Source organism: Oenanthe melanoleuca, chromosome 25 (assembly GCF_029582105.1).
Source record: "Oenanthe melanoleuca isolate GR-GAL-2019-014 chromosome 25, OMel1.0, whole genome shotgun sequence".
Classification (NCBI taxonomy): Eukaryota; Metazoa; Chordata; class Aves; order Passeriformes; family Muscicapidae; genus Oenanthe; species Oenanthe melanoleuca.
In genome coordinates, this window is record NC_079358.1 from 6,591,889 (window position 1) to 6,616,100 (window position 24,212).

The window sequence follows — 24,212 nt, forward strand, 5'->3', positions numbered from 1 at the left end:
AAATACTTGGGAACCCCCAAATCCTGGGAACCCCAAAAACCCGGGGAACCCCAAAAACACCTGGGAACCCCCAAACACCGTCATCTGTGGGACAGGAGCACCCCAAAAACTGGGAACCCCAAAAACCCGGGGAACCTCAAAAATTTGGAACCCCGAAAACTGGGAACCCCAAAACTGGGAACCCCTGAACACCGTCATCTGTGGGACAGGAGAGCACCCCAAAAAACTGGGAACCCCAAAAACCTGGGAACCCCAAACCGGGAACCCCAAAAAATGGAAACCCCAAAAACTGGGAACCCCAAAAACCGGGAACCCCAAACCCTGGGAACCCCCAAATCCTGGGGCACCCCAAATCCTGCGAGTCCCACACCCCAAGCCCTGGGAACCACCTCCTAAACCCCTCGGAAATACCCCCAAACTCTGAAAATCCCCCAGAGCCCAGGAACCCTCTCCCCAAATCCTGGGAACCCCCAAAACCCATGAGAACCCCAAACCCCAAACCCCGGGAACCCCCCAAACTCCAGGAAACCCCCCCAAACCCTGGGGAACCCCTCCCCAAAACCCTGGAGCCCCCCAAAACCCCGACCCCCCGAAAACCCCGACCCCCCCAAACCCCGACACCCACAAACCCTGGGGAACCCCTCCCCAAAACCCTGGAGCCTCCCCAAACCCCGAGTCCCCCCAAAAACCCCAACCCCCCAAACCCCCGAGACCCCCAAACCCTGGAGCCCCCCAAACCCGCCCCCCCAAACCCCGACCCCCCCCAAACCTGGAGCCCCCCACAACCCCGAGCCCCCCAAAACCCTGGACCCCCCCCAAACCCCGACCCCCCCAAACCCCGAGTCCCCCCAAACCCCGAGTCCCTCCAAACCCTGGACCCCCCCAAACCCCGAGCCCCCAAACCCCGACCCCCCCCAAACCCCGAGCCCCCAAACCCTGGAGCCCCCCAAACCCTGGACCTCCCCAAACCCCGACCCCCCCAAACCCGCCCCCCCAAACCCCGACCCCCCAAATCCCGAGCCCCCAAACCCCGAGCCCCCCAAACCGACCCCCCCGAACCCCCCCAAACCCGCCCCCCCCAAACCCGCCCCCCCAAACCCTGGACCCCCCAAACCCCGACCCCCCCAAACCCCGACCCCCCCAAACCCTGGAGCCCCCCAAACCGACCCCCCAAACCCCGACCCCCCCAAACTCCGAGCTCCCCCCCAAACCCCGACCCCCCAAACCCGCCCCCCGCACCTTGAGCAGGATCTCCACGGTGAAGATGGAGGTGAAGGCGTAGTCGAAGTACCCCAGGATCTGCGGGGGGGGGGAGGGGCAATGGGGTGACCCCAACCCCCCTCAACCCCCCCCCGACACCCCCAAACTCACGGACCCCCCCAAACACCCCCCGGGTTCTTCCCCAGCCCCTCCCCCGCCCTTCCCACCCCCCCATTTCTGCCCCCGACTCCGGGTGAGTGAATCCCGCACGGCTACGGCGTGAACAACGCCCAGTCCCGCCCAGTTTGCCCCAGTCCCCCCAGTCCCTCCAGTCCCTCCCAGTTCCCCCATCGCTCCCAGTTCCCCAGTCCCTCCCAGTTTACCCCAGTCCCTCCCAGTTTACCCCAGTCCCCAGTCCCCCAGTCCCCCAAGTCCCCTCCAGTTCCCCCAGTTCCCCAATCCCTCCCAGTTCCCCCCGTCCCCTCTCCCAGTCCCCCCAGTTTCCCCAGTCCCTCAGTCCCCCCCCAGTGCCCCCAGTCCCTCTCCCAGTCCCCCCAGTCCCACCCAGTTTACCCCAGTCCCCCCAGTGCCCCCAGTCCCTCCCAGTCCCCCCAGTCCCCCCAGTTCCCCAATCCCTCCCAGTCCCTCCCAGTGCCCCCAGTTCCCCAATCCCTCCCAGTCCCCCCAGTCCCCCCCAGCCCCCCAGCCTCTCCCATTCCCCCCAGTCCCCCAGTCCCCCCAGTCCCCCCCAGTCCCCCCAGTCCCTCCCAGTGCCCCCAGTGTCCCCAGTGCCCCACGTGGTTGCGGGGCGAGTGCGCCCGCACGGGATCCTCGGCTGCCAGGGAGATGCTGCTGAGGATGATGAAGACGAGGATGAGGTTGGTGAAGATGTGGTGGTTGATGAGGGCGTGGCACTTCACCCGCAGCCTGCAGGGACGGCAGCACCAGTGCTCCCAGTGCTCCCAGTAACAGCTCCCAGTGCTCCCAGTAACAGCACCCAGTGCTCCCAGTAACAGCTCCCAGTGCTCCCAGTAACAGCTCCCAGTGCTCCCAGTAACACACCCAGTGCTCCCAGTGCTCCCAGTGCTCCCAGTGCTCCCAGTGCTTCCAGTTTCATCAGTGCTCCCAGTGCTCCCAGTGCCCCCAGTGCTCCCAGTGCTCCCAGTGCCCCCAGTGCCCCCAGTGCCCCCAGTGCTCCCAGTGCTCCCAGTGCCCCCAGTGCTCCCAGTGCTCCCAGTCCCCCCCAGTGCTCCCAGTAACACACCCAGTGCTCCCAGTGCCCGTCCCAGTGCTCCCAGTGCTCCCAGTGCTCCCAGTGCTCCCAGTGCTCCCAGTGCTCCCAGTGCTCCCAGTGCTCCCAGTGCCCCCAGTGCTCCCAGTGCTCCCAGTGCTCCCAGTGTCCCCAGTGCTCCCAGTGCTCCGAGTCCCCCAGTCCCCCCAGTCCCCCCAGTGCTCCCAGTGCTCCCAGTGCCCCCAGTGCCCCCAGTGTTCCCAGTGCTCCCAGTGCTCCGAGTTTGTGATTCCAGTCCCAGTGTTCCCAGTGCTTCCAGTGCCCCCAGGGTCCCCAGTGCTGCCAGTCCTCCCAGTGCCCGGTGCTCCCAGTGTCCCCAGTGCTCCCAGTGCTCCCAGTGTCCCCTGTCCCCCCAGTGCTCCCAGTGCTCCCAGTGTCCCCAGTCCCCCAAGTGCTCCCAGTCCCTCCCAGTGCCCCCAGTCTCTCCCAGTCCCCCCAGTGCCCCCAGTCCCCCCAGTCCCCCCAGTGCTCCCAGTTCCCCCAGTTCCCCCAGTTTCCCCACTCCCAGTCCCCCCAGTGTTCCCAGTTCCCCCAGTTCCCCCAGTTCCACCCCAGTGCCCCCAGTTTCCCCCCAGTCCCCCCTCCCAGTGCTCCCAGTTCCCCCAGTTCCCCCAGTTTCCCCAGTTCCCCCAGTCCCCATTCCCAGTGTTCCCAGTTCCCCCAGTTCCCCAGTTCCCGGCGGTGCTCACGGGTTGGTGCTGCTCAGCAGGAAGAAGGCGCTGCCCTCGGGGATCGGGGTCACTTTGGGTTTGGGGGTCTCCTCCAGGGACTCCAGCCGGGCCCTGCCCAGGCTGTCGCTGTCGCGCTCGCCCGCGGCGTCCTCGTCCCCTGGGGACCCGCGTGGGTGTCACAGCCCAGGGACCTGTGTCACCTCCCCAGGGACCTGTGTCACCTCCCCAGGGACCCCGTGTGGGTGTCACACCCCAGGGAGCCTGTGTCACCTCCCCAGGGACCTGTGTCACCTCCCCAGGGACCCCGTGTGGGTGTCACACCCCAGGGAGCCTGTGTCACCTCCCCAGGGACCTGTGTCACCTCCCCAGGGACCCCGTGTGGGTGTCACCTCCCCAGGGACCTGTGTCACCTCCCCAGGGACCTGTGTCACCTCCCCAGGGAGCCCCTGTCACACCCCAGGGAAACCATGTCACCTCCCCAGGGACCTGTGTCACCTCCCCAGGGACCCCGTGTGGGTGTCACACCCCATGGAGCCTGTGTCACCTCCCCAGGGACCTGTGTCACCTCCCCAGGGACCCCCTGTCACACCCCAGGGACCCCGTGTGGGTGTCACACCCCATGGAGCCTGTGTCACCTCCCCAGGGACCCCGTGTGGGTGTCACACCCCAGGGTCCCTGTGTCCAGTCACTGTCACACCCCATGGACCCCCTGTCCATGTCACCTCCTCAGGGACCCCGTGTCACACCCCAGGGACCCCGTGCCCTGTCACTGTCACACCCCAGGGACCCCGTGCCCTGTCACTGTCCCACCCAGGACCCTGCTGTTCACGACTGTCACACCCCCCACCCAGAGACCCCCACACCAGGGCACTGCCCCCCCCAGTGTCCCCAGTGTCCGGGCAGGTGACACTCACCCTCCCCCTCCTCCTCCTCCTCCTCCTGCGGCTGATCCCCCTCAACCTGGGGAGGGAGGGGCGGGGTGAGGGCTGTGCCCACCTGGGGGGCCGGGAGGGACCCCCAGGACCCCCCAGAATCCCCCATGATCCCCCCAGGACCCTCCAGAAACCCCCAGGACCCCTCAGGACCCCCCCAGGACCCCCCCAGGCCCCCCCAGGACCCCCCCAAGCCCCCCAGGACCCCCCCAGAACCCCTCAGGACCCCCCAGAACCCCCCCAGAACTCCCTCAGGAACCCCAGGACCCCCCCAAACCCCCCAAGACCCCCAGGACACCCCCAGAACTCCCCAGAACCCCCCAGGACCCCTCAGGATCCCCCATGACCCCTCAGGACCCTCCAGGACCCCCCAGAACCCCCAGGACCCCTCAGGACCCCCCAAGAACCGCCCAGGACCCCCCAGGACCCCCCAGTCACCATCACCCCCCCTCACCTTCACAGCCACGTCCTGGCTCTCCGTCCCTGCTTCCCCCTCCCCCGCCTTGTCCCTGCAGAACAGGGGGGCTCAGCCGGGGGTCCCGGGGGTCCTGGGGGTCCCGGGGGCCCCCCCAGTCACCCCCAGGAAGGACCCCAGGGGTCCCGGCTCACTTTTTGTCCCCCCCCGAGTTGATGTTGTCACCGTCCGCCAGGTTGTCCACGGCGATGGCCAAGAAGACGTTGAGCAGGATGTCTGAGGGGGGGAAGGGCTCACCAGTGCTCCCAGTGCCCTCCCAGTAACCCCCAGTACACTCCCAGTATCCCCCCAGTGCCCTCCCAGTGTACCCCCAGTACCCTCCCAGTGCCCCCACTCCTCCTTCTCATTCCAAACCTCACTCTGTCCCACCCCAGTGCCCCCAGTTAACCTGTGCTCCATTCCCAGTCCCTCCCAGTGCCCCCAGTATCCCCAGTGCCCCCAGTGCCCCCAGTGCTCCCAGTCCCTCCCAGTGCCCCCAGTGCTTCCAGTATCCTCAGTGCCCCCAGTCCCTCCCAGTCCTCCCAGTGCTCCCAGTGCCCCCAGTCCCTCCCAGTGCCGCCCAGTCCCTCCCAGTGCCCCCAGTCCCTCCCAGTGTTCCCAGCGCCCCCAGTGCTTCCAGTGCCCTCAGTGCCCCCAGTATCCCCAGTGCTCCCAGTCCCTCCCAGTGCCCCCAGAGCTCCCATTATCCCCAGTGACCCAGTCCATCCCAGTGCTTCCAGTGCTCCCAGTATCCCCAGTTCCCCCCAGTCCCTCCCATTGCCCCCACTCCCTCCCAGTGCTCCCAGTCGCCCCCCAGTCCCTCCCAGTGCTCCCAGTCCCTCCGAGTGCTCCCAGTCCCTCCCAGTGCTCCCAGTGCCTCCGAGTGCTCCCAGTCTCTCCCAGTCCCTCCCAGTGCCCCCAGTGCCCCCAGTGCCCTCAGTACTCCCAGTATCCCCAGTGCCCCAGTCCCTCTCAGTGCTCCCAGTCCCTCCCAGTCCCCCCAGTGCCCCCAGTCCCCCGTGCCCACGCACAGTTCCCGCAGATGAAGAGGATGATGAAGTAGACGCAGACGAGCATCCCGGGGAACACGGGCCCGCCGTAGGCCATGATCCCGTCGTACATCACCGCGTTCCAGTCCTCCCCCGTCAGGATCTGCCGGGTCGGGGGTCCCCAAAAACCGGGGGCGCCCCAAAACCTCAGCGCCACCCCCACCAGTGCTTCCAGTACACCCAGTCCTGAGCGCGCAGCGTCGCCCCCGAGCGGCTGCAGGGCGGTGGTGGGAGGGTTTGGGGGGGGGCTCGTGGGTTTGGGGTCCCCCACAAATTCCCCACAGTTTTGGGGTCTCCTCACGACTTTAGGGGACCCACGAGACTCAAGATCCCCCAGGGGTGTTGGGATCTCTCACAGCTTTTAGGGTCTCCCATGACTTTGGGGTCTCCCATGACTTTGGGGTTCCCCACAAATTCCCCACAATTTTGGGGTCTCCTCATGACTTTGGGGTCTCCCATGAGTTTGGGGTCCCCCACAAATTCCCCACAATTTTGGGGTCTCCCATGACTTTAGCACCCCCCGTGCCTTCTGGGGTCTCCCCACAACATTCAGAGCCTCCCGTGGCTCTCGGGGACACCCTGCAGGGTTTGGGGTCCCCCCGAGGGGCTGCGCCGGTTTTGGGGTCCCCCCGAGGTGCGCCCCGGGTTTGGGGATCCCCCCGAGGTGCGCCCCGGGTTTGGGGTCTCCCCGAGGGGCTGTCCCGGGTTTGGGGTTCCCCCGCGGGGCTGCCCAGGTTTGGGGTCCCCCCGAGGGGCAGCCCAGGTTTGGGGATCCCCCCGAGGTGCGCCCCGGGTTTGGGGTCCCCCCGAGGGGCTGCCCCGGGCTTGGGGATCCCCCCGAGGGGCTGCCCAGGTTTTGGGGTCCCCCCGAGGTGCACCCCGGGTTTGGGGATCCCCCCGAGGGGCTGCTGCGGGTTTGGGGTTCCCCCGAGGGGCTGCCCGGGTTTGGGGATCCCCCCGAGGGGCTGCCCAGGTTTTGGGGTCCCCCCGAGGTGCGCCCCGGTTTTGGGATCCCCCCGAGGGGCTGCCCAGGTTTTGGGGTCCCCCGAGGTGCTGTCCCGGTTTTGGGGTCCCCCCGAGGTGCACCCCGGGTTTGGGGTTCCCCCGAGGGGCTGCCCCGGGTTTTGGGGTCCCCCCGAGGGGCTGCCCCGGGTTTGGGGTTCCCCCGAGGGGCTGCCCCGGTTTTGGGGTCCCCCCGAGGTGCGCCCCGGTTTGGGTACCTGGAAGACGGTGAGCAGCGCCTGCGGGAAGGTGTCGAAGGTGCTGCGCTTGGTCTGCGTCTCGTCGAAGCTGAAGCGGCCCCCGAAGAGCTGCATGCCCAGCAGCGCGAAGATGATGATGAAGAGGAAGAGCAGCAGCAGCAGCGACGCGATCGACTTCATGGAGTTCAGCAGCGACCCCACCAGGTTACTGAGCGACGCCCAGTGCCTGCGGGGCACGGCGGTCACTGGGAGCACTGGGAGCACTGGGAAGGGATGGATGGACAGTGCAGAGCCAAACCCTGGAGGAACTGCCCGAGCACTGGGAGCACTGGGAGCACTGGGAATGGATGGATGGATGGATGGTGCAGAGCCAACACCTGGAGGAACTGGCCCGAGCACTGGGAGCACTGGGAGCACTGGGAAGGGATGGATGGATGGATGGATGGATGGATGGATGGATGGATGGATGGATGGATGGATGGATGGTGCAGAGCCAAACCCTGGAGGAACTGGCCCGAGTACTGGGAGCACTGGGAGCACTGGGAACGGATGGATGGATGGATGGATGGATGGATGGATGGATGGTGCAGAGCCAACACCTGGAGGAACTGGCCCGAGCACTGGGAGCACTGGGAGCACTGGGAAAGGATGGATGGATGGATGGATGGATGGATGGATGGATGGATGGATGGATGGTGCAGAGCCAACACCTGGAGGAACTGCCCGAGCACTGGGAGCACTGGGAGCACTGGGAGCACTGGGAGCACTGGGAAAGGATGGATGGATGGATGGATGGATGGATGGATGGATGGATGGATGGATGGATGGCGCAGAGCCAACACCTGGAGGAACTGGCCCGAGCACTGGGAGCACTGGGAGCACTGGGAAGGGATGGATGGATGGATGGATGGATGGATGGATGGATGGATGGATGGATGGCACAGAGCCAAACCCTGGAGGAACTGCCCAAGCACTGGGAGTACTGGGAGCACTGGGAGCACTGGGAGCACTGGGAAGGGACTGGATGGACGGATGATGGACGGATGGATGATGGATGGATGGATGGATGGATGGATGGCGCAGAGCCAACACCTGGAGGAACTGCCCGAGCACTGGGAGCACTGGGAGCACTGGGAGCACTGGGAAAGGATGGATGGATGGATGGATGGATGGATGGATGGATGGATGGATGGCGCAGAGCCAACACCTGGAGGAACTGCCTGAGCACTGGGAGCACTGGGAGCACTGGGAGCACTGGGAGCACTGGGAGCACTGGGAAGGGCTGGATGGATGGATGGATGGATGGATGGATGGATGGATGGATGGATGGATGGACGGTGCAGAGCCAACACCTGGAGGAACTGCCCGAGCACTGGGAGCACTGGGAGCACTGGGAAGGGATGGATGGATGGCGCAGAGCCAACACCTGGAGGAACTGCCCGAGCACTGGGAGCACTGGGAGCACTGGGAGCACTGGGAAGGGATGGATGGACGGTGCAGAGCCAACACCTGGTGGAGCTGATCCACAGCTTGCTCAGCAATGCCCAGAGACTGGGAGCACTGGGAGCACTGGGAGCGCTGGGAAGGGGCCGGTGCAGAGCCAACACCCAGTGCTGGGGGGTGTTGCAGTATTGGGGTGTTGCAGTATTGGGGTGTCACAGCATTAGGGCATCGCTGCTTTGGGGCTCGGGGTGCTGCGGGTTTGGGACATTGTGGTGTTGGGGCACTGGGGTGTTGGGATGTTGGGGTGTCAGGGTATCGGGGTGTTGCGCTGTTGGAACATTGGGGTGTTGGAGCATTGTGGTGTTGAGACATTGGAGAGCCACATTATTGAGGTGTCCCAGTGTTGGGGTGTCCCAGTGTTGGGGTGTCAGGACATGGCCTTGGGGTGTCCTGGTGTCGGGGTGTCCTGGTGTCGGGGCACTGGGGTGTCAGGACATGGCAGTTTCCCTGTGTTGGGGTGTTTTGGTGTAGGAGTGTCCCAGCTCTGGGACATTGGGGTGTCAGGACACAGCAGTGTCCCGGTGTTGGAGTGCCAGGACACAGCACTGGGGTGTCCTGGTGTTGGAGTGTACCAATGTTGGGGTGTCCTGGTGTCAGGGCACTGGGGTGTCCAGGTGTTGGGGTGTCAGGATTTGGCATTGGGGTGTCCTGCTGTCACAGCAGTGGGCTGTCAGGCCATGGAGCTGTCCTGGTATTGGGGTGTCCCAGTATCGGGGTGTCCCCCTGTCACAGCATCGGGCTGTCGGGCCCTGCACTGTCCCGTTGTTGGAGTGTCCCAGTATTGGGGTGTCCCGCTACTGGGGTGTCCCCCTGTCACAGCACCAGGCTGTCGGGCCCCGCAGTGTCCCGCTATCGGGGTGTCCCAGTATCAGGGTGTCCCACTATCGGGGTGTCCCGCTATTGGGGTGTCCCTCTGTCATGCTGTCCCTCTGTTGCGCTGTCCCGCTGTCGAGGTGTCCCACTGTCACAGCACCAGGCTGTCAGGCCATGGCGCTGTCCCATTGTTGGGGTGTCCCAGTATCAGGGTGTCCAGGTATCAGGGTGTCCTGGTATCGGGGTGTCCCTCTGTCCCCCTGTCCCTCTGTCGCTGTCCCTCTGTCACTCTGTCCCTCTGTCCCGCTGTCCCTCTGTCCCTCTGTCGCGCTGTCCCTCTGTCCCTGTCCCGCTGTCCCTCTGTCCCTTTATCCCTCTGTCCCTCTGTTCCTCTGTCCCTCTGTCCCTCTGTCCCTCTGTCGCGCTGTCTCTCTGTCCCTGTCCTGCTGTCCCTCTGTCCCTGTCCCTCTGTCCCTCTGTCCCTGTCCGTCTGTCCCTGTCGCTCACCGGGTGACCTTGAAGACGCGCAGCAGGCGCACGCAGCGCAGCACGGAGATGCCGAGCGGCTCCATGGCTCTGTCCCTCTGTGCCCCCTGTCCCTCTGTCCCTCTGTCCCTCTGTCCCTCTGTCCCCCTGTCCCCCTGTCCCTCTGTCCCTGTCACTCACCGGGTGACCTTGAAGACGCGCAGCAGGCGCACGCAGCGCAGCACGGAGATGCCGAGCGGCTCCATGGCTCTGTCCCTCTGTCCCCTGTCCCTCTGTCCCTCTGTCCCCATCCCTGTCCCTGTCCCTCTGTCCCTGTCGCTCACCGGGTGACCTTGAAGACGCGCAGCAGGCGCACGCAGCGCAGCACGGAGATGCCGAGCGGCTCCATGGCGCCGCGCTCCACCAGCGCCGTCTCCAGCACGCCCCCGCACACCACGAAACAGTCGAAGCGGTTGAAGAAACTGGCGAAGTAGCACGAGGGGCCGAGCGCGTACAGCTTGAGAACCATCTCGGCGGCGAACAGCGACAGCAGCGCCTTGTTGGCGTAGGCTGGGAGGGGACGGCGGGGACAGAGGGCGACAGCGGGGGGACAGCGCAGAGACATCGTGGGGACAGCGGGGGGACAGAGAGGGGGACAGCGCGGAGAGTGGGGGGACAGCGGGGGGAATAGCGGGGGGACAGCGGGGACAGTGGGGGGGACAGCGGGGGGACAGCGGGAGGACAGAGAGGGGGACAGCGGGGAGAGTGGGGGGACAGCGGGGGGAATAGCGGGGACAGTGGGGGGACAGCGGGGGGACAGCGGGGACAGTGGGGGGACAGCGAGGACAACGGGGGGATAGCGGGGACAGAGGGGACAGTGGGGAACAGCGGGGGGACAGCGGGGACAGAGGGGGGACAGAGAGGGGACAGCGGGGACAGAGGGGGGACAGAGAGGGGACAGAGAGGGGACAGCGGGGACAGAGAGGGGACAGAGAGGGGACAGAGAGGGGGACAGCGGGGACAGCGGGGACAGCGGGGACAGAGGGGGGACAGAGGGGGGACAGAGAGGGGACACAGCCGAGTCACCCCCTCGCCACGGAGGCGCCGGGGGAACACGGAGAGCGCTGGGAGGTGACGGGAGCACCGCGGGATATCAGGGGGTGTTGGGGGGGACTTGGGGAGTTTGGGGGGCACCGGGAGGTGTCGGGGGGCACCACTTGGGGGTGTCGGGGGCACTGAAGAGTGTCGGGGAGCACTGGAGAATTTGGGGGGTGTCGGGGGGCACCGGGGGTGTCATGGGGTACCGCGGAGTTCGAGAGGCACTGAGAGGTGTCGGGGGCACCGGGGGCTGTCGGGGGGTCCCGGGGGCTGTCGGGGGGTCCCGGGGGGCACCGGGGGTCCCGGGGGCCGTACCCTGTGTCTCGGTGAGCCAGGGCGGCTGCCCGTAGTGCTCGGAGGCGATGGTCAGCGTGTTGAGGAACACGAGCAGCAGCACGGTCCAGTAGAAGGACACGGATTTCACGGCAGCGCGGCAGCGCCGGCGCCACAGGCGGTTCAGGCGGCGCAGGCGGCGGCTGGGGGACACCGGGGACACCGGGGGGGTTTGGGGACACCGGGGACACCGGGGACACCGGGGGGGTTTGGGGACACCGGGGGGGTTTGGGGACACCGGGGACACCGGGGGGGTTTGGGGACACCGGGGGGGTTTGGGGACAGAGACAGCCCCCCATGGAGCGGGAGGAGGTGAAGGGTGTTCGGGTTGGGAGGGAATTTAGGGGTCACACAGAATCCCGAATCACCAGGCTGGGAGTGACCGAGGTCACCCGACACCTCAATTAACCACAATTAACCACAATTAACCACAATTAACCTCAATTAACCACAATTAATTAACCACAATTAACCACAATTAATTAATTAACCACAATTAACCTTCAATTAATTAACCACAATTAACCTCAATTATCCACAATTAACCACAATTAATTAACCACAATTAACCTCAATTAACCACAATTAACCTCAATTAACCACAATTAATTAACCACAATTAACCTCAATTAATTAACCACAATTAACCACAATTAGCCTCAATTAACCACAATTAACCAAATTAACCACAATTAACCACAATTAACCACAATTAACCACAATTAAGCAAATTAACCACAATTAACCTCAATTAACCACAATTAACCACAATTAACCTCAATTATCCACAATTAACCACAATTACTTAACCACAATTAACCTCAATTAATTAACCACAATTAACCACAATTAACCACAATTAATTAACCACAATTAACCACATCCAGTCTTTTTTTAACACTCTGCCACCTTCACCCCGATATTTCAGCGCTCGATCGCTCTTCCCATAAAAATCTTTTTCCTCACCTCCGCCCCTTGTTTCCCTCGGCAGGGTGGGCAGGGACAAGGAGGGGGGTGGGAATTTGGGCCAGAGGAGTTTTGGGGAACGCGGGAGAATTTGGGGTACAGGACGGTGGGGGAGGGGCAGAGGGGAGGCTTTAGGGGGGTCCCACCGCAGCCCTCCCCCCGTTTTTTACACACCCCCCGTTCTCCTCCCCACTCACCAGAATTTTGTCTTTGTAATTTTGCCCCTGGGGAGAGAAAAGCAGAGTTACCCCAAAATCTGGGGGGTTCTGAGGGAGTCCCTTGGCCATGGGGGGGAATATCTGGGGGGGCTTTCTAGGGGTGCTGGGGTCAGTTTTGGGGTGCTGGGGTCAGATTTGGGGTGCTGGGGTCAGATTTGGGGTGCTGGGGTTAGTCTTGGGGTGCTGAGGTCAGTTTTGGGGTGCTGGGGTCAGTTTGGGGTGCTGAGGTCAGTTTGGGGTGCTGGGGTCAGTTTGGGGTGCTGGGGTCAGTTTTGGGGTGCTGGGGTCAGTTTGGGGTGCTGGGGTCAGTTTTGGGGTGCTGAGGTCAGTTTGGGAGTGCTGGGGTGAGTTCTGGGGTGCTGAGGTCAGTTTGGGAGTGCTGGGGTCAGATTTGGGGTGCTGAGGTCAGTTTGGGGTGCTGGGGTCAGTTTGGGGTGCTGGGGTGAGTTTTGGGGTGCTGAGGTCAGTTTTGGGGTGCTGGGGTCAGATTTGGGGTGCTGGGGTGAGTTTTGGGGTGCTGGGGTCAGATTTGGGGTGCTGGGGTTAGTCTTGGGGTGCTGGGGTCAGTTTTGGGGCGCTGGGGTGAGTTTTGGGGTGCTGGGGTCAGATTTGGGGTGCTGGGGTTAGTCTTGGGGTGCTGGGGTCAGATTTGGGGTGCTGGGGTGAGTTTTGGGGTGCTGAGGTCAGTTTGGGAGTGCTGGGGTCAGATTTGGGGTGCTGGGGTGAGTTTTGGGGTGCTGAGGTCAGTTTTGGGGTGCTGGGGTCAGTTTGGGGTGCTGGGGTCAGTTTTGGGGTGCTGGGGTGAGTTTTGGGGTGCTGGGGTCAGTTTGGGGTGCTGGGGTGAGTTTTGGGGTGCTGAGGTCAGTTTTGGGGTGCTGGGGTCAGTTTTGGGGTGCTGGGGTGAGTTTTGGGGTGCTGGGGTCAGTTTGGGGTGCTGGGGTGAGTTTTGGGGTGCTGAGGTCAGTTTAGGGTGCTGGGGTCAGTTTTGGGGTGCTGGGGTCAGTTTTGGGGTGCTGGGGGGGTCGCTCTGGGCTCTCAGGGGGGCACCTGGGGTCGCTCGGGCTATGAATGGTGTTGGGGGGATAAGGGAGGGTCCCAAATTATTCTGAGGTGCTGTGGGTGACAGGTTTGGGGTCCCTGGGATCTGTGGGGTGTCCATGGGATCAGTGGGGTGTCCCAGCGATCTATGGGGTGTCCATGGAATCTATGGGGTGTTCCTGGGATCTGTGGGGTGTCCCTGGTCTCTGTGGGGAGTCCCGGGGCTCTGTGGGGTGTCCCGGGGATCTCTGGGGTGTCCCTGGGATCCGTGGGGTACCCCAGGGATCTGTGGGGTGTCCCTGTATTCTCTGGGGTGTCCCTGCTCTCTCTGGGGTGTCCCTGGTCTCTGTGGGTGTCCCTGGTCTCTGGGTGTCCCTGGTCTCTGGGTGTCCCTGTATTCTCTGGGGTGTCCCTGGATTCTCTCTGGGGTGTCCCTGGTCTCTGTGGGTGTCCCAGCGGTCTGTGGGGTGTCCCTGGGATCTGTGGGGTGTCCCTGGATTCTCTCTGAGGTGTCCCTGCTCTCTCTGTGTGTCCCTGGATTCTCTGGGTGTCCCTGGATTCTCTGGGGTGTCCCTGCTCTCTCTGGGTGTCCCTGGTCTCTCTGGGGTGTCCCTGCTCTCCGGGTGTCCCTGGTCTCTCGGGGTGTCCCTGCTCTCTCCGGGTGTCCCTGTATTCTCTGGGTGTCCCTGCTCTCCGGGTGTCCCTGCTCTCCGGGTGTCCCTGCTCTCTCCGGGTGTCCCTGCTCTCCGGGTGTCCCTGCTCTCCGGGTGTCCCTGCTCTCCGGGTGTCCCTGCTCTCCGGGTGTCCCTGGATTCTCTGGGTGTCCCTGCTCTCTCTGGGTGTCCCTGCTCTCTCCGGGTGTCCCTGCTCTCTCTGGGTGTCCCTGCTCTCTCCGGGTGTCCCTGCTCTCCGGGTGTCCCTGCTCTCCGGGTGTCCCTGCTCTCTCTGGGTGTCCCTGCTCTCCGGGTGTCCCTGCTCTCTCCGGGTGTCCCTGCTCTCTCCGGGTGTCCCTGCTCTCTCCGGGTGTCCCTGCTCTCTCTGGGTGTCCCTGCTCTCTCCGGGTGTCCCTGCTCTCTCCGGGTGTCCCTGCTCTCTCCGGGTGTCCCTGCTCTCTCTGGGTGTCCCTGCTCTCTCTGGGTGTCCCTGCTCTCTCCGGGTGTCCCCGCTCTCCAGGTGTCCCTGCTCTCTCCGGGTGTCCCTGCTCTCTCCGGGTGTCCCTGCTCTCCGGGTGTCCCGCCCCCGGGGTCCCGGCAGGGCGGCTCCGTGTCCGGTCGCTCACAGGCAGCGGTCACAGGCGGTCGGCGGCGCCTCCTCGTCCCCCGCGGTCTCGGTGTTCACCGAGGTGGTCTCGCTGCCGGGGAGGCTCGCTGGGGGGGCAGCGTCAGCCGGGGCTCGGGGGGCTCAGCCCGGGGGTCTGGGGGGCTCATCTGGGGCTCGGGGGGCTCAGCCCGGGGGTCTGGGGGCTCAGCCGGGGGTCTGGGGGCTCAGCCGGGGGCTCGGGGGGCTCAGCGGGGCCTCGGGGTGTCCAGCCCAGCGGGGTTTGGGGTGCCCAGGTTTGGGGTAATGCAGGGTGCCTGGCCCAGGGGGTTTGGGGGTGCCCGGCCCCAGGGGTTTGGGGTGCCCAGGTTGGGGTGCCCAGATCTGGGGGATTTGGGGTGTGTGGGCTCAGGGGATTTGGGGTGCCCAGGTCTGAGGGATTTGGGGTGCCCAGGTCTGAGGGATTTGGGGTGTGTGGGCTCAGGGATTTGGGATGTGAGGTCTGAGGGATTTGGGGTGTGTGGGCTCAGGGATTTGGGGTGCCCAGGTCTGGGTTTGGGGTGCTCAGGTCTGGATTTGGGGTGCCCAGGTGCGGGTTTGGGGTGCCCAGGTCCGGATTTGGGGTGCCCAGGTCTGGATTTGGGGTGCTCAGGTCTGGATTTGGGGTGCCCGGGTCCGGGTTCGGGGTGCCCGGGTCCCGGTTTGGGGTGCCCGGGTCCGGGTTCGGGGTGCCCGGGTCCCGGTTTGGGGTGCCCGGGTCCGGGTTTGGGGTGCCCGGGTCTGACGGATTTGGGGTGCCCGGGTCCGGGTTCGGGGTGCCCGGGTACCGTGGGTGTCGGTGGAGTGACTCGCGTGGCGCAGCCACTTCAGCCTCGGCTTCCTCTTGCCCATCAGCTCCTCGGCGGTCAGACCTGCGGGACGGGGGCTCGCACAGCTCCGGGGCGGGGGGCTCAGGATTTGGGGGGACCCCCCCAGCCCCACTCACGGTGCTTCTCGTGCTCGCCCTCCTCCTCCTCGCCCTCCAGCTCGGCCTGGGTGATCCAGTCCATGTAGCCCCGCAGATCCTCCTCCAGCTGCTGCTTCTCCCGCAGCTTCTGGAAATCCCCGCGGGCCTTCGCCTTCTCTCGCTCCTTGGAGAACTCCCTGCGCGGGGCGGGGTCGGGAGAATTAAATTAATTGAATTAAAATGGAATTAAAACCTTGGGGTGGGTTGGGGTGCATTGAGCCTCTCACACACACAGCAGAAATTCGGGTCAGTGAGTTTTAGGGTGAGTTCTGGTGTTTTTATGTGAAATGTTTCAGCAGCAGTGAGTGTTGTAGTGAAGGCTGAAACACGCTGATAATTTCAGCAGAGGCTCCAGGCCCACAGAAGTTACACATAACAGAGTTACAGTCAGAATATTGCTGACATTTCTTAGATAGAACAACACACGTTGTATGTGCAGCTCTGTGTAACCTGGGGTGGTAAGAAACTGGAATTCTAACAGGTTAAGGAGTGGAGAAACTGGAATTTTAACAGATTAAGGAGTGATGGAGAATCTACAATTCTAACAGGTTAAGGAGTGATGCAGAAAATAAAATTCTAACAGGTTAAGGAACGGTGGGAAAACTACAATTATAATAGGTTAAGTAGTAGAAAGACTATAATTCTAACAGATTAAGGAGTGATGAAGAAACTACAATTCTAACAGGTTAAGGAGTGCAGAAACTACAATTCTAACAGGTTAAGGAGTGCAGAAACTACAATTCTAACAGGTGAAGGAGTGCTGCTCTGAGTTTCCATCTCAGCTTGTTGGAAAATCCCATATCAGAGTTTGTCTGGGAGAGTTGGTGCTTTCCAGCCATTGTGGCTTCTAGAATTGGCTTTTGCCAGGGCTCCAGCCATTGCTCATTGCTGCTGCTGTGCCTTTGCTTTTTGTATTGATTTTTGAGACTGATGTGTTTGTACTAAGTAAGTAAATAAATAAGTAAGTAAATAAATAAATAAAATTAAAAATAAAAAAATAAAAATAAAATAAATAAATAAAAATAAATAAAAATAAATAAAAATAAATAAAAATAAATTTGAATATAAATAAAAATATAAATATAAATATAGATATAAATAAATAAATAAATAAATAAATATTAGAAATAAATAAATAAATAAATAAATAAATAAATAAATAAAATTAACTGATTTTTTTGAGAATTGCCGAAAGACTCTAAAAGCTCCTGAAGGAGTTGGTACCCAAGAGCACCAGAGGTTCAGAGAACCCCCACAGGCAGGGGGGCACAGATGGGACCCCCAAACACACCCGGGGCACAGCTGGGACCCCCAAACACACCCAGGGCACAGCTTGGACCCCCAAACACACCCAGGGCACAGATGGGACCCCCAGAGACCCCCAGGGAGCTCAGATGGGACCCCCAGACATGATAAGAGGGCAGAGATGGGACCCCCAAACACACCCAGGGGCACATCTGGGACCCCCCAAACACACCCAGGGCAGAGATGGGACCCCCAGAGACCCCCAGGGAGCTCAGATGGGACCCCCAGACATGATAAGACGGCAGAGATGGGACCCCCAAACACCCCCAGGGGCACATCTGGGACCCCCAAACACACCCAGGGCAGAGATGGGACCCCCAGAGACCCCCAGGGGCACATCTGGGACCACCAGAGACCCCAAGGGGGCACAGCTGGGACCCCCAGACATGATAAGACGGCAGAGATGGGACCCCCCAAACACCCCCAGGGGGCACAGCTGGGACCCCCAGACACACCCAGGGCAGAGATGGGACCCCCAAACACACCCAGGGCACAGCTGGGACCCCCAGACACACCCAGGGCAGATGGGACCCCCAGAGACCCCCAGGGAGCTCAGATGGGACCCCCAAACACCCCCAGGGGGCACAGCTGAGACCCCCAGACACACCTAGGGCAGAGATGGGACCCCCAAACACACCCAGGGCACAGCTTGGACCCCCAGAGACCCCCAGGGAGCTCAGATGGGACCCCCAGACACACCCAGGGGCAGAGATGGGACCCCCAAACACACCCAGGGCAGAGATGGGACCCCCAAACACACCCAGGGCACAGCTTGGACCCCCAGAGACCCCCAGGGGGCACAGATGGGACCCCCAGAGACCCCCAGAGAGCTCAGATGAGACCCCCAGAGACCCCCAGGGGCAGAGATAGGACCCCCAGAGACCCCCAGGGGCACATCTGGGTCCCCCAGAGACCCCCAGGACCTGTTCCCCCCCCCCCACCCCGGCCCCCCCCGGGCCCCCCCCGGCCCCTCACCCGCTCAGCACCCCCAGCACCAGGTTGAGGACGAAGAAGGAGCCGAAGATGACGAGGCTGACGAAGTAAATCCAGGGCAGCTCGTGGCCCATGGCGTCCTGCATCTGTGGGGGGGGATTGGGGTGATGGGGGGACCCCAAATCTCAGGTCTGGGGTGATGGGGGGCACCCCAAATCTCAGGTCTGGGGTGATGGGGGGACCCCAAATCTCTCCCCAGGTCAGGCCAGTGACACCCAGCAGAGGTTTGGGGCTCGGCCCTGGGGAGGTTTGGGGAGGGTTTTGGGGGGGGCTCGAGGATGTGTGGGAGGGTTTTGGGGGTTCAGAGATTTGTGTGATGATTTTGGGGGGCTCAGGGTCTCACCCAGTAGAGCACATCACTCCAGCCCTCCATGGTGCTGCACTGGATTTTGGGGGGCTCGGGGATGAGTTGTGAGGATTTGGGGCACACAAGGAGAGGTTATGAGGATTTTGGGGGGTTCAGTGATTTGTGTGAGGGTTTTAGGGGGCTCAGGGACATATGTGAGGATTTTGGGGGAGCTCAGTGATTTGTGTGATGATTTTGGGGGGCTCAGGGAGGGGTTGTGAGGATTTTGGGGAACTTAGTGATTTATAGAAATGATTTTGGGGGGCTCAGGGTCTCACCCAGTAGAGCACATCACTGCAGCCCTCCATGGTGATGTACTGGATTTGGGGGGCTCGGGGAGGGGCTGTGAGGATTTTGGGGGGGCTCAGGGAGGGGCTGTGAGGATTTTGGGGGGTTCAGGGACATATGTGAGGATTTGGGGGGCTCAGGGAGGGGCTGTGATGATTTTGGGGGGCTTTGGGTTCTCACCCAGTAGAGCACATCACTGCAGCCCTCCATGGTGCTGCACTGGATTTTGGGGGCTCAGGGAGGGGCTGTGAGGATTTTGAGGGGCTCAAGGAGAGGTTATGAGGATTTTGGGGAGCTCAGGGACATATGTGAGGATTTTGGGGGGGTCTGAGTGATTTGTGTGATGATTTTGGGGGGCTCAGGGACATATGTGAGGATTTGGGGGGGCTCAGTGATTTGTGTGAGGATTTTGGGGGGCTCAGGGAGGGGCTGTGAGCACTTTGGGGGGCTCAGGGAGGGGCTGTGAGGATTTTGGGGGGCACAGGGAGGGGCTGTGAGGATTTTGGGGGGCTCAGGGAGGGGCTGTGGGGATTTTGGGGGGCTCAGGGAGGGGCTGTGAGGATTTTGGGGTCTCACCCAGTAGAGCACGTCGGTCCAGCCCTCCATGGTGATGCACTGGAACACGGTGAGCATGGCGAAGAAGAAGTTGTCGAAGTTGGTGATGCCGCCGTTGGGCCCCTCCCAGCGGCCGCGGCACTCGGTGTTGTTCTGCAGGCACGCGCGGCCGTGCCCCGAGAACGCGCAGGGCGAGGGGTCGTCCTCCGACTCCAGGTCTGGGGACAGCGACAGCGCCAGCGCCGCTGGGGACGGTCGGGACAGCGACAGCGACAGCGACAGCGACAGCGCCGCTGGGGACGGTCGGGACAGCGACAGCGACAGCGCCGCTGGGGACGGCCCGGGACAGCGACAGCGCCGCTGGGGACGGTCGGGACAGCGACAGCGACAGCGACAGCGACAGCGCCGCTGGGGACAGTCGGGACAGCCGGGGATAGGTGGGGACAGCTTGGGGACAGCCGGGGACAGCCGGGGGCGGGGCGGGGCTGGCACCGCCCTCACAGAGCTCCGGTGACACTCCTGTCACGCTGACACTGACACTCTTGTCCGACTGACAGCTCCTGTCCCATTGACACTCCTGTCCGACTGACACTCCTGTCACACTGACACTCCTGTCACACCCAGAGCTCCTGTCCGACTGACACTCCTGTCCCCATTGACAGCTCCTGTCCCATTGACACTTCTGTCACACTGACACTCCTGTCACACTGACACTCCTGTCCGACTGACACTGACACTGCTGTCCCATTGATACTCCTGTCACACTGACACTCCTGTCACACCCACAGCTCCTGTCCCATTGACAGCTCCTGTCCCACTGACACTCCTGTCCCACTGACATTCCTGTCACACTGACACTGCTGTCACACTGACACTCCTGTGCCATTGACAGCTCCTGTCCCACTGACATTCCTGTCCCACTGACACTCCTGTCACACTGACACTCCTGTCCCATTGACACTTCTGTCACACTGACACTCCTGTCACACTGACACTGACACTCCTGTCACATTGACACTCCTGTCACATTGACACTCCTGTCCCAGTGACACTGACACTCCTGTCCCATTGACACTCCTGTCACACTGACACTCCTGTCCCACTGACACTGACACTCCTGTGCCATTGACACTCCTGTCCCACTGACACTCCTGTCACACTGACACTGACACTCCTGTCACACTGACACTCCTGTCACACTGACACTCCTGTCACACCCACAGCTCCTGTCCCACTGACACTGCTGTCACACTGACACTGACACTCCCGTCCCACTGACACTCCTGTCACACTGACACTGACACTCCTGTCACACTGACACTCCTGTCACACTGACACTCCCGTCCCACTGACACTCCTGTCCCATTGATACTCCTGTCCCACTGACACTCCTGTCCCACTGACACTGCTGTCACACTGACACTGACACTCCTGTCCCATTGATACTCCTGTCCCATTGACACTCCTGTCCCACTGACACTGCTGTCACACTGACACTGACACTCCTGTCACACTGACACTCCTGTCACACTGACACTCCTGTTCCATTGACACTCCTGTCCCACTGATACTCCTGTCACACTGACACTGCTGTCCCACTGACACTGACACTCCTGTCACACTGACACTCCTGTCCCACTGACACTCCTGTCACACCCACAGCTCCTGTCCCCCTGACACTCCTGTCCCACTGACACTGCTGTCACACTGACACTGACACTCCTGTCCCATTGATACTCCTGTCCCATTGACACTCCTGTCCCACTGACACTGCTGTCACACTGACACTGACACTCCTGTCACACTGACTGACCCAGAACCCTCCTGAGGTGTCTCTGGGGGTGTTCAGGGATTTTAGGGGGTTCTCAGCGAGTTAAGGAACCCCAGAACCTGCTGGGGTGTCCCTGAGGGACCCTCAGTACCGGGGGTCTCAGGAATGTTGGGGTGTCTCAGTGTGGGGTGTACCTGGGGGGTCTCAGGAATTTTGGGTTGTCTCAGTGTGGATGTCTCAGGAATTTTGGGGTTTCTCAGGAATTTTGGGGTATCTCAGGAATTTTGGGGTTTCTCAGGAATTTTGGGGTATCTCAGTGTGGGTATCTCAGGAATTTTGGTGTATTCCAGGAATTCTGGGGTACCTCAGGAATTTTGTGGTACCTCAGGAATTTTAGGGTGTCTCATTGTGAGGAGTCTCAGGAATTCTGGGATATCTCAGTGTGGGTATCCCAGGCATTTTGTGGTACCTCAGGAATTTTGTGTTATCCCAGGAATTTTGGGATATCCCAGGAATTTCGGGGTGTCTCAGTGTGGGTATCCCAGGAATTTCGGGGTATCCCAGGAATTTCGGGGTATCCCAGGAATTCTGGGGTATCTCAGGAATTTTGGGGTTTTTCATTGTGGAGTGTCCCTGGGTGTCTCAGGAATCTTGGGGTATCTCAGGAATTTTGGGATATCTCAATGTGGGTATCTCAGGAATTTTGGGGTACCTCAGGAATTTTGGTGTATCTCAGGAATTCTGGGGTATCTCAGGAATTTTGGGGTTTTTCATTGTGGGGTGTCTCAGGAATTTTGGGGTGTCTCAGTGTGGGTATCTCAGGAATTCTGGGGTATCTCAGGAATTTCAGGGTACCCCAGGAATTTCGGGGTGCCTCACTGTGGGTACCCCAGGAATTTCGGGGTATCCCAGGAATTTTGGGATATCTCAATGTGGGTATCTCAGGAATTTTGGGGTATCTCAGAAATTTGGGGCATCTCAGTGTGGGTATCCCAGGAAGTTTGGGGTACCTCAAGAATTTTGTGGTACCTCAGGAATTTTAGAGTGTCTCAGTGTGAGGAGTCTCAGAAATTTTGGGGTATCTCAGTGTGGGTATCCCAGGAATTTTGGGCTGTCTGTGTGGGTATCTCAGGAATTTTGTGGTACCCCAGGAATTTCAGGGTACCTCAGGAATTTCGGGGTGTCTCAGTCTGTGGTACCCCAGGAATTTCGTGTTATCTCAGGAATTCTGGGGTGCCTCACTGCGGGTACCCCAGGAATTTCGGGGTACGCCAGCAATCTCGGGGTGCCTCACTGTGGGTACCCCAGGAATTTCAGGTACCCCAGGAATTTCAGGGTGTCTGTGTGGGTACCTCAGGAATTTCAGAGTACCCCAGGAATTTTGGTGTACCCCAGGAATTTCAGGTACCCCAGCAATTCCGGGTGCCTCACTGTGGGTACCCCAGCAATTCCGGGGTGCCTCACCGCGGGCCGTCCCTGCTCTCTCCCCCTCCCTGCGCTCCCCTGAGCCCCCCCAGGCTCTCCGGGGGGGTTCCCCGGCCGGGGGGCGCCCCGGGGCTGGGGGTCAGAGCCCCCCCCGGCCGTACCCGAGCCGATGAAGAAGCAGGTCTTGTGCATGCGGCCGATGAAGAGCTCCAGGCCGATGATGGCGTAGATGATGATGACGAACAGCACCAGCAGCGCGATGTGCAGCAGCGGCACCATCGCCTTCATGATGGAGTTCAGCACGATGTGGAGGCCTTTGGGGGGGGCATGGAGGGGTTGGCAGGGTGTTGGGGGGTCCCCGAAGCCCCCCCAGGTCCCCCCGGGGCTCACTGGGGACGCCGGAGACGAGGCGCAGCGGGCGCAGCACGCGGAAGGCGCGCAGGGCTTTGACGTCGAAGCCGCCCGGCTTCCCGCTCATGTGGTGAGCGTCACCCGGCTTGTGGGACACCTGCTCCAGGATCACACTGAACAGCCTGACGGGGACACGGGGGTCACTCGGGTCTGGGACACCCCTGGGGGGAACGGGGAGTCGGGGAGGGAGGGATGTCAGGGAGGGAGGGATCACAGGGCAAGGAGGGATCCCAGGGATGGAGGGATCACAGGGATGGAGGGATGTCAGGGCAAGGAGGGACCTCAGGGAATGGAGGGATCACAGGGAGGGAGGGATCACAGGGAGGGAGGGATGTCAGGGATGGAGGGATCTCAGGGATGGAGGGATCCCAGGGATGGAGGGATCTCAGGGCATGGAGGGATCACAGGGATGGAGGGATCACAAGGATGGAGGGATCCCAGGGAGGGAGGGATCCCAGGGAGGGAGGGATCCCAGGAATGGAGGAATCCCCGTCCCTAGAGGATCCCTGCCCCTGTCCCTGTCCCCATCCCCAGAGCATGCCTGTCCCCAGAGGCTCTGTCCTCATCCCCAGAAGGTCCCTGTCCCTGTCCCCATCCCCAGAGCCCTGTCCCCATCCTGAGGATCCCTGCCCGTCCCCATCCCGAGGATCCCTGTCCCCGTCCCCAGAGCCCCTGTCCCTGTCCTCAGCCCCAGCAGTCCCTGTCCCCGTCCCTATCACTGTCCCTGTCCCCAGAGCCCCTGTCCCCATCCCCAGCAGTCCCTGTCCCCAGAGAATCCATGTCCCTGTCCATGTCCCCAGCAGTCCCTGTCCCAGTCCCTGTCCCCTCCCTATCCCTGTCCCCATCCCCATCCCTGTCCCCATCCCTGTCCCCATCCCTGTCCCTATCCCCAGACAATCCCTGACCCTGTCCCCAGAGGATCCCTGTCCCTGTCCCTGTCCTTGTCCCTGTCCCCATCCCCAGAGGATCCCCGTCCCTGTCCCCAGAGGATCCCTGTCCCCTCCCTGTCCCCGCCCCCAGAGCCCCCGTCGCTGTCCCCGACCCCACGACGACGATGACGAAGTCCAGCAGGTTCCAGCCGTTGCGGATGTAGGCGCTGGGGTGCAGCACCAGCCCGTAGGCGATGATCTTCAGGAACGTCTCCACCGTGAAGATGATGAGGAACACGTACTCCACCTGCTCCTGGGGGAGGGGCGGGGGTCAGCGCCCTGCTCGGGGCACGCGGGTCACCCGTGTCCCCTCCCCCTCCTGGGGACCCCCTTTTGGGGACCCTCTTTCCCCTTTTGGGAACCCGTTTCCCATTTCGGGGACCCCCTTCCACTTCTGGGGACCCCTTTCCCTTTTGGACACCCTTCCCCTTCTGGGGACGCCCCTTTTGGGGACCCTCCTACTCCTTTTGGGGACCCCTTTCCCCTTTTGGGGAACCCCTTCCCTTTTGGACACTCTTTCCCCTTTTGGACACCCCTTCCCTTTCTGGGGACGCCCCTTTTGGGGACTCTCCCCTTTTGGGGACTCCCCTTCCCTTTTGAAGATCCCTTCCCTTTGGGGACGCCCCTTTTGGGTCCCCTTCCCCTTTCTGGGATTCCCTCTACCCCCTTCTGCTGGGGATCCCCCTTCCCCTT

At 61.9% G+C, this 24,212-nt stretch overlaps 1 protein-coding gene across 1 annotated transcript in view; it reads right to left on the minus strand.

Moving 5' to 3' along the window:
* CACNA1F (calcium voltage-gated channel subunit alpha1 F) overlaps positions 1-24,212 on the minus strand; it is a 44,615-nt gene that overhangs the window by 19,944 nt on the left and 459 nt on the right. Inside the window, exons 2-20 of the mRNA XM_056510869.1 lie at positions 23,633-23,772; positions 22,570-22,712; positions 22,341-22,493; positions 19,005-19,201; positions 17,777-17,880; positions 15,476-15,633; positions 15,318-15,401; positions 14,513-14,600; positions 12,175-12,201; positions 10,994-11,154; positions 9,925-10,150; positions 6,818-7,025; positions 5,580-5,700; positions 4,704-4,785; positions 4,549-4,603; positions 4,071-4,122; positions 3,181-3,319; positions 1,998-2,127; positions 1,240-1,299 (exon numbers count right to left, since the gene is read on the minus strand). Coding sequence (XP_056366844.1) covers positions 1,240-1,299; positions 1,998-2,127; positions 3,181-3,319; positions 4,071-4,122; positions 4,549-4,603; positions 4,704-4,785; positions 5,580-5,700; positions 6,818-7,025; positions 9,925-10,150; positions 10,994-11,154; positions 12,175-12,201; positions 14,513-14,600; positions 15,318-15,401; positions 15,476-15,633; positions 17,777-17,880; positions 19,005-19,201; positions 22,341-22,493; positions 22,570-22,712; positions 23,633-23,772 — 2,328 coding nt within the window. The remainder of the gene's footprint in view (positions 1-1,239; positions 1,300-1,997; positions 2,128-3,180; positions 3,320-4,070; positions 4,123-4,548; positions 4,604-4,703; positions 4,786-5,579; positions 5,701-6,817; positions 7,026-9,924; positions 10,151-10,993; positions 11,155-12,174; positions 12,202-14,512; positions 14,601-15,317; positions 15,402-15,475; positions 15,634-17,776; positions 17,881-19,004; positions 19,202-22,340; positions 22,494-22,569; positions 22,713-23,632; positions 23,773-24,212) is intronic.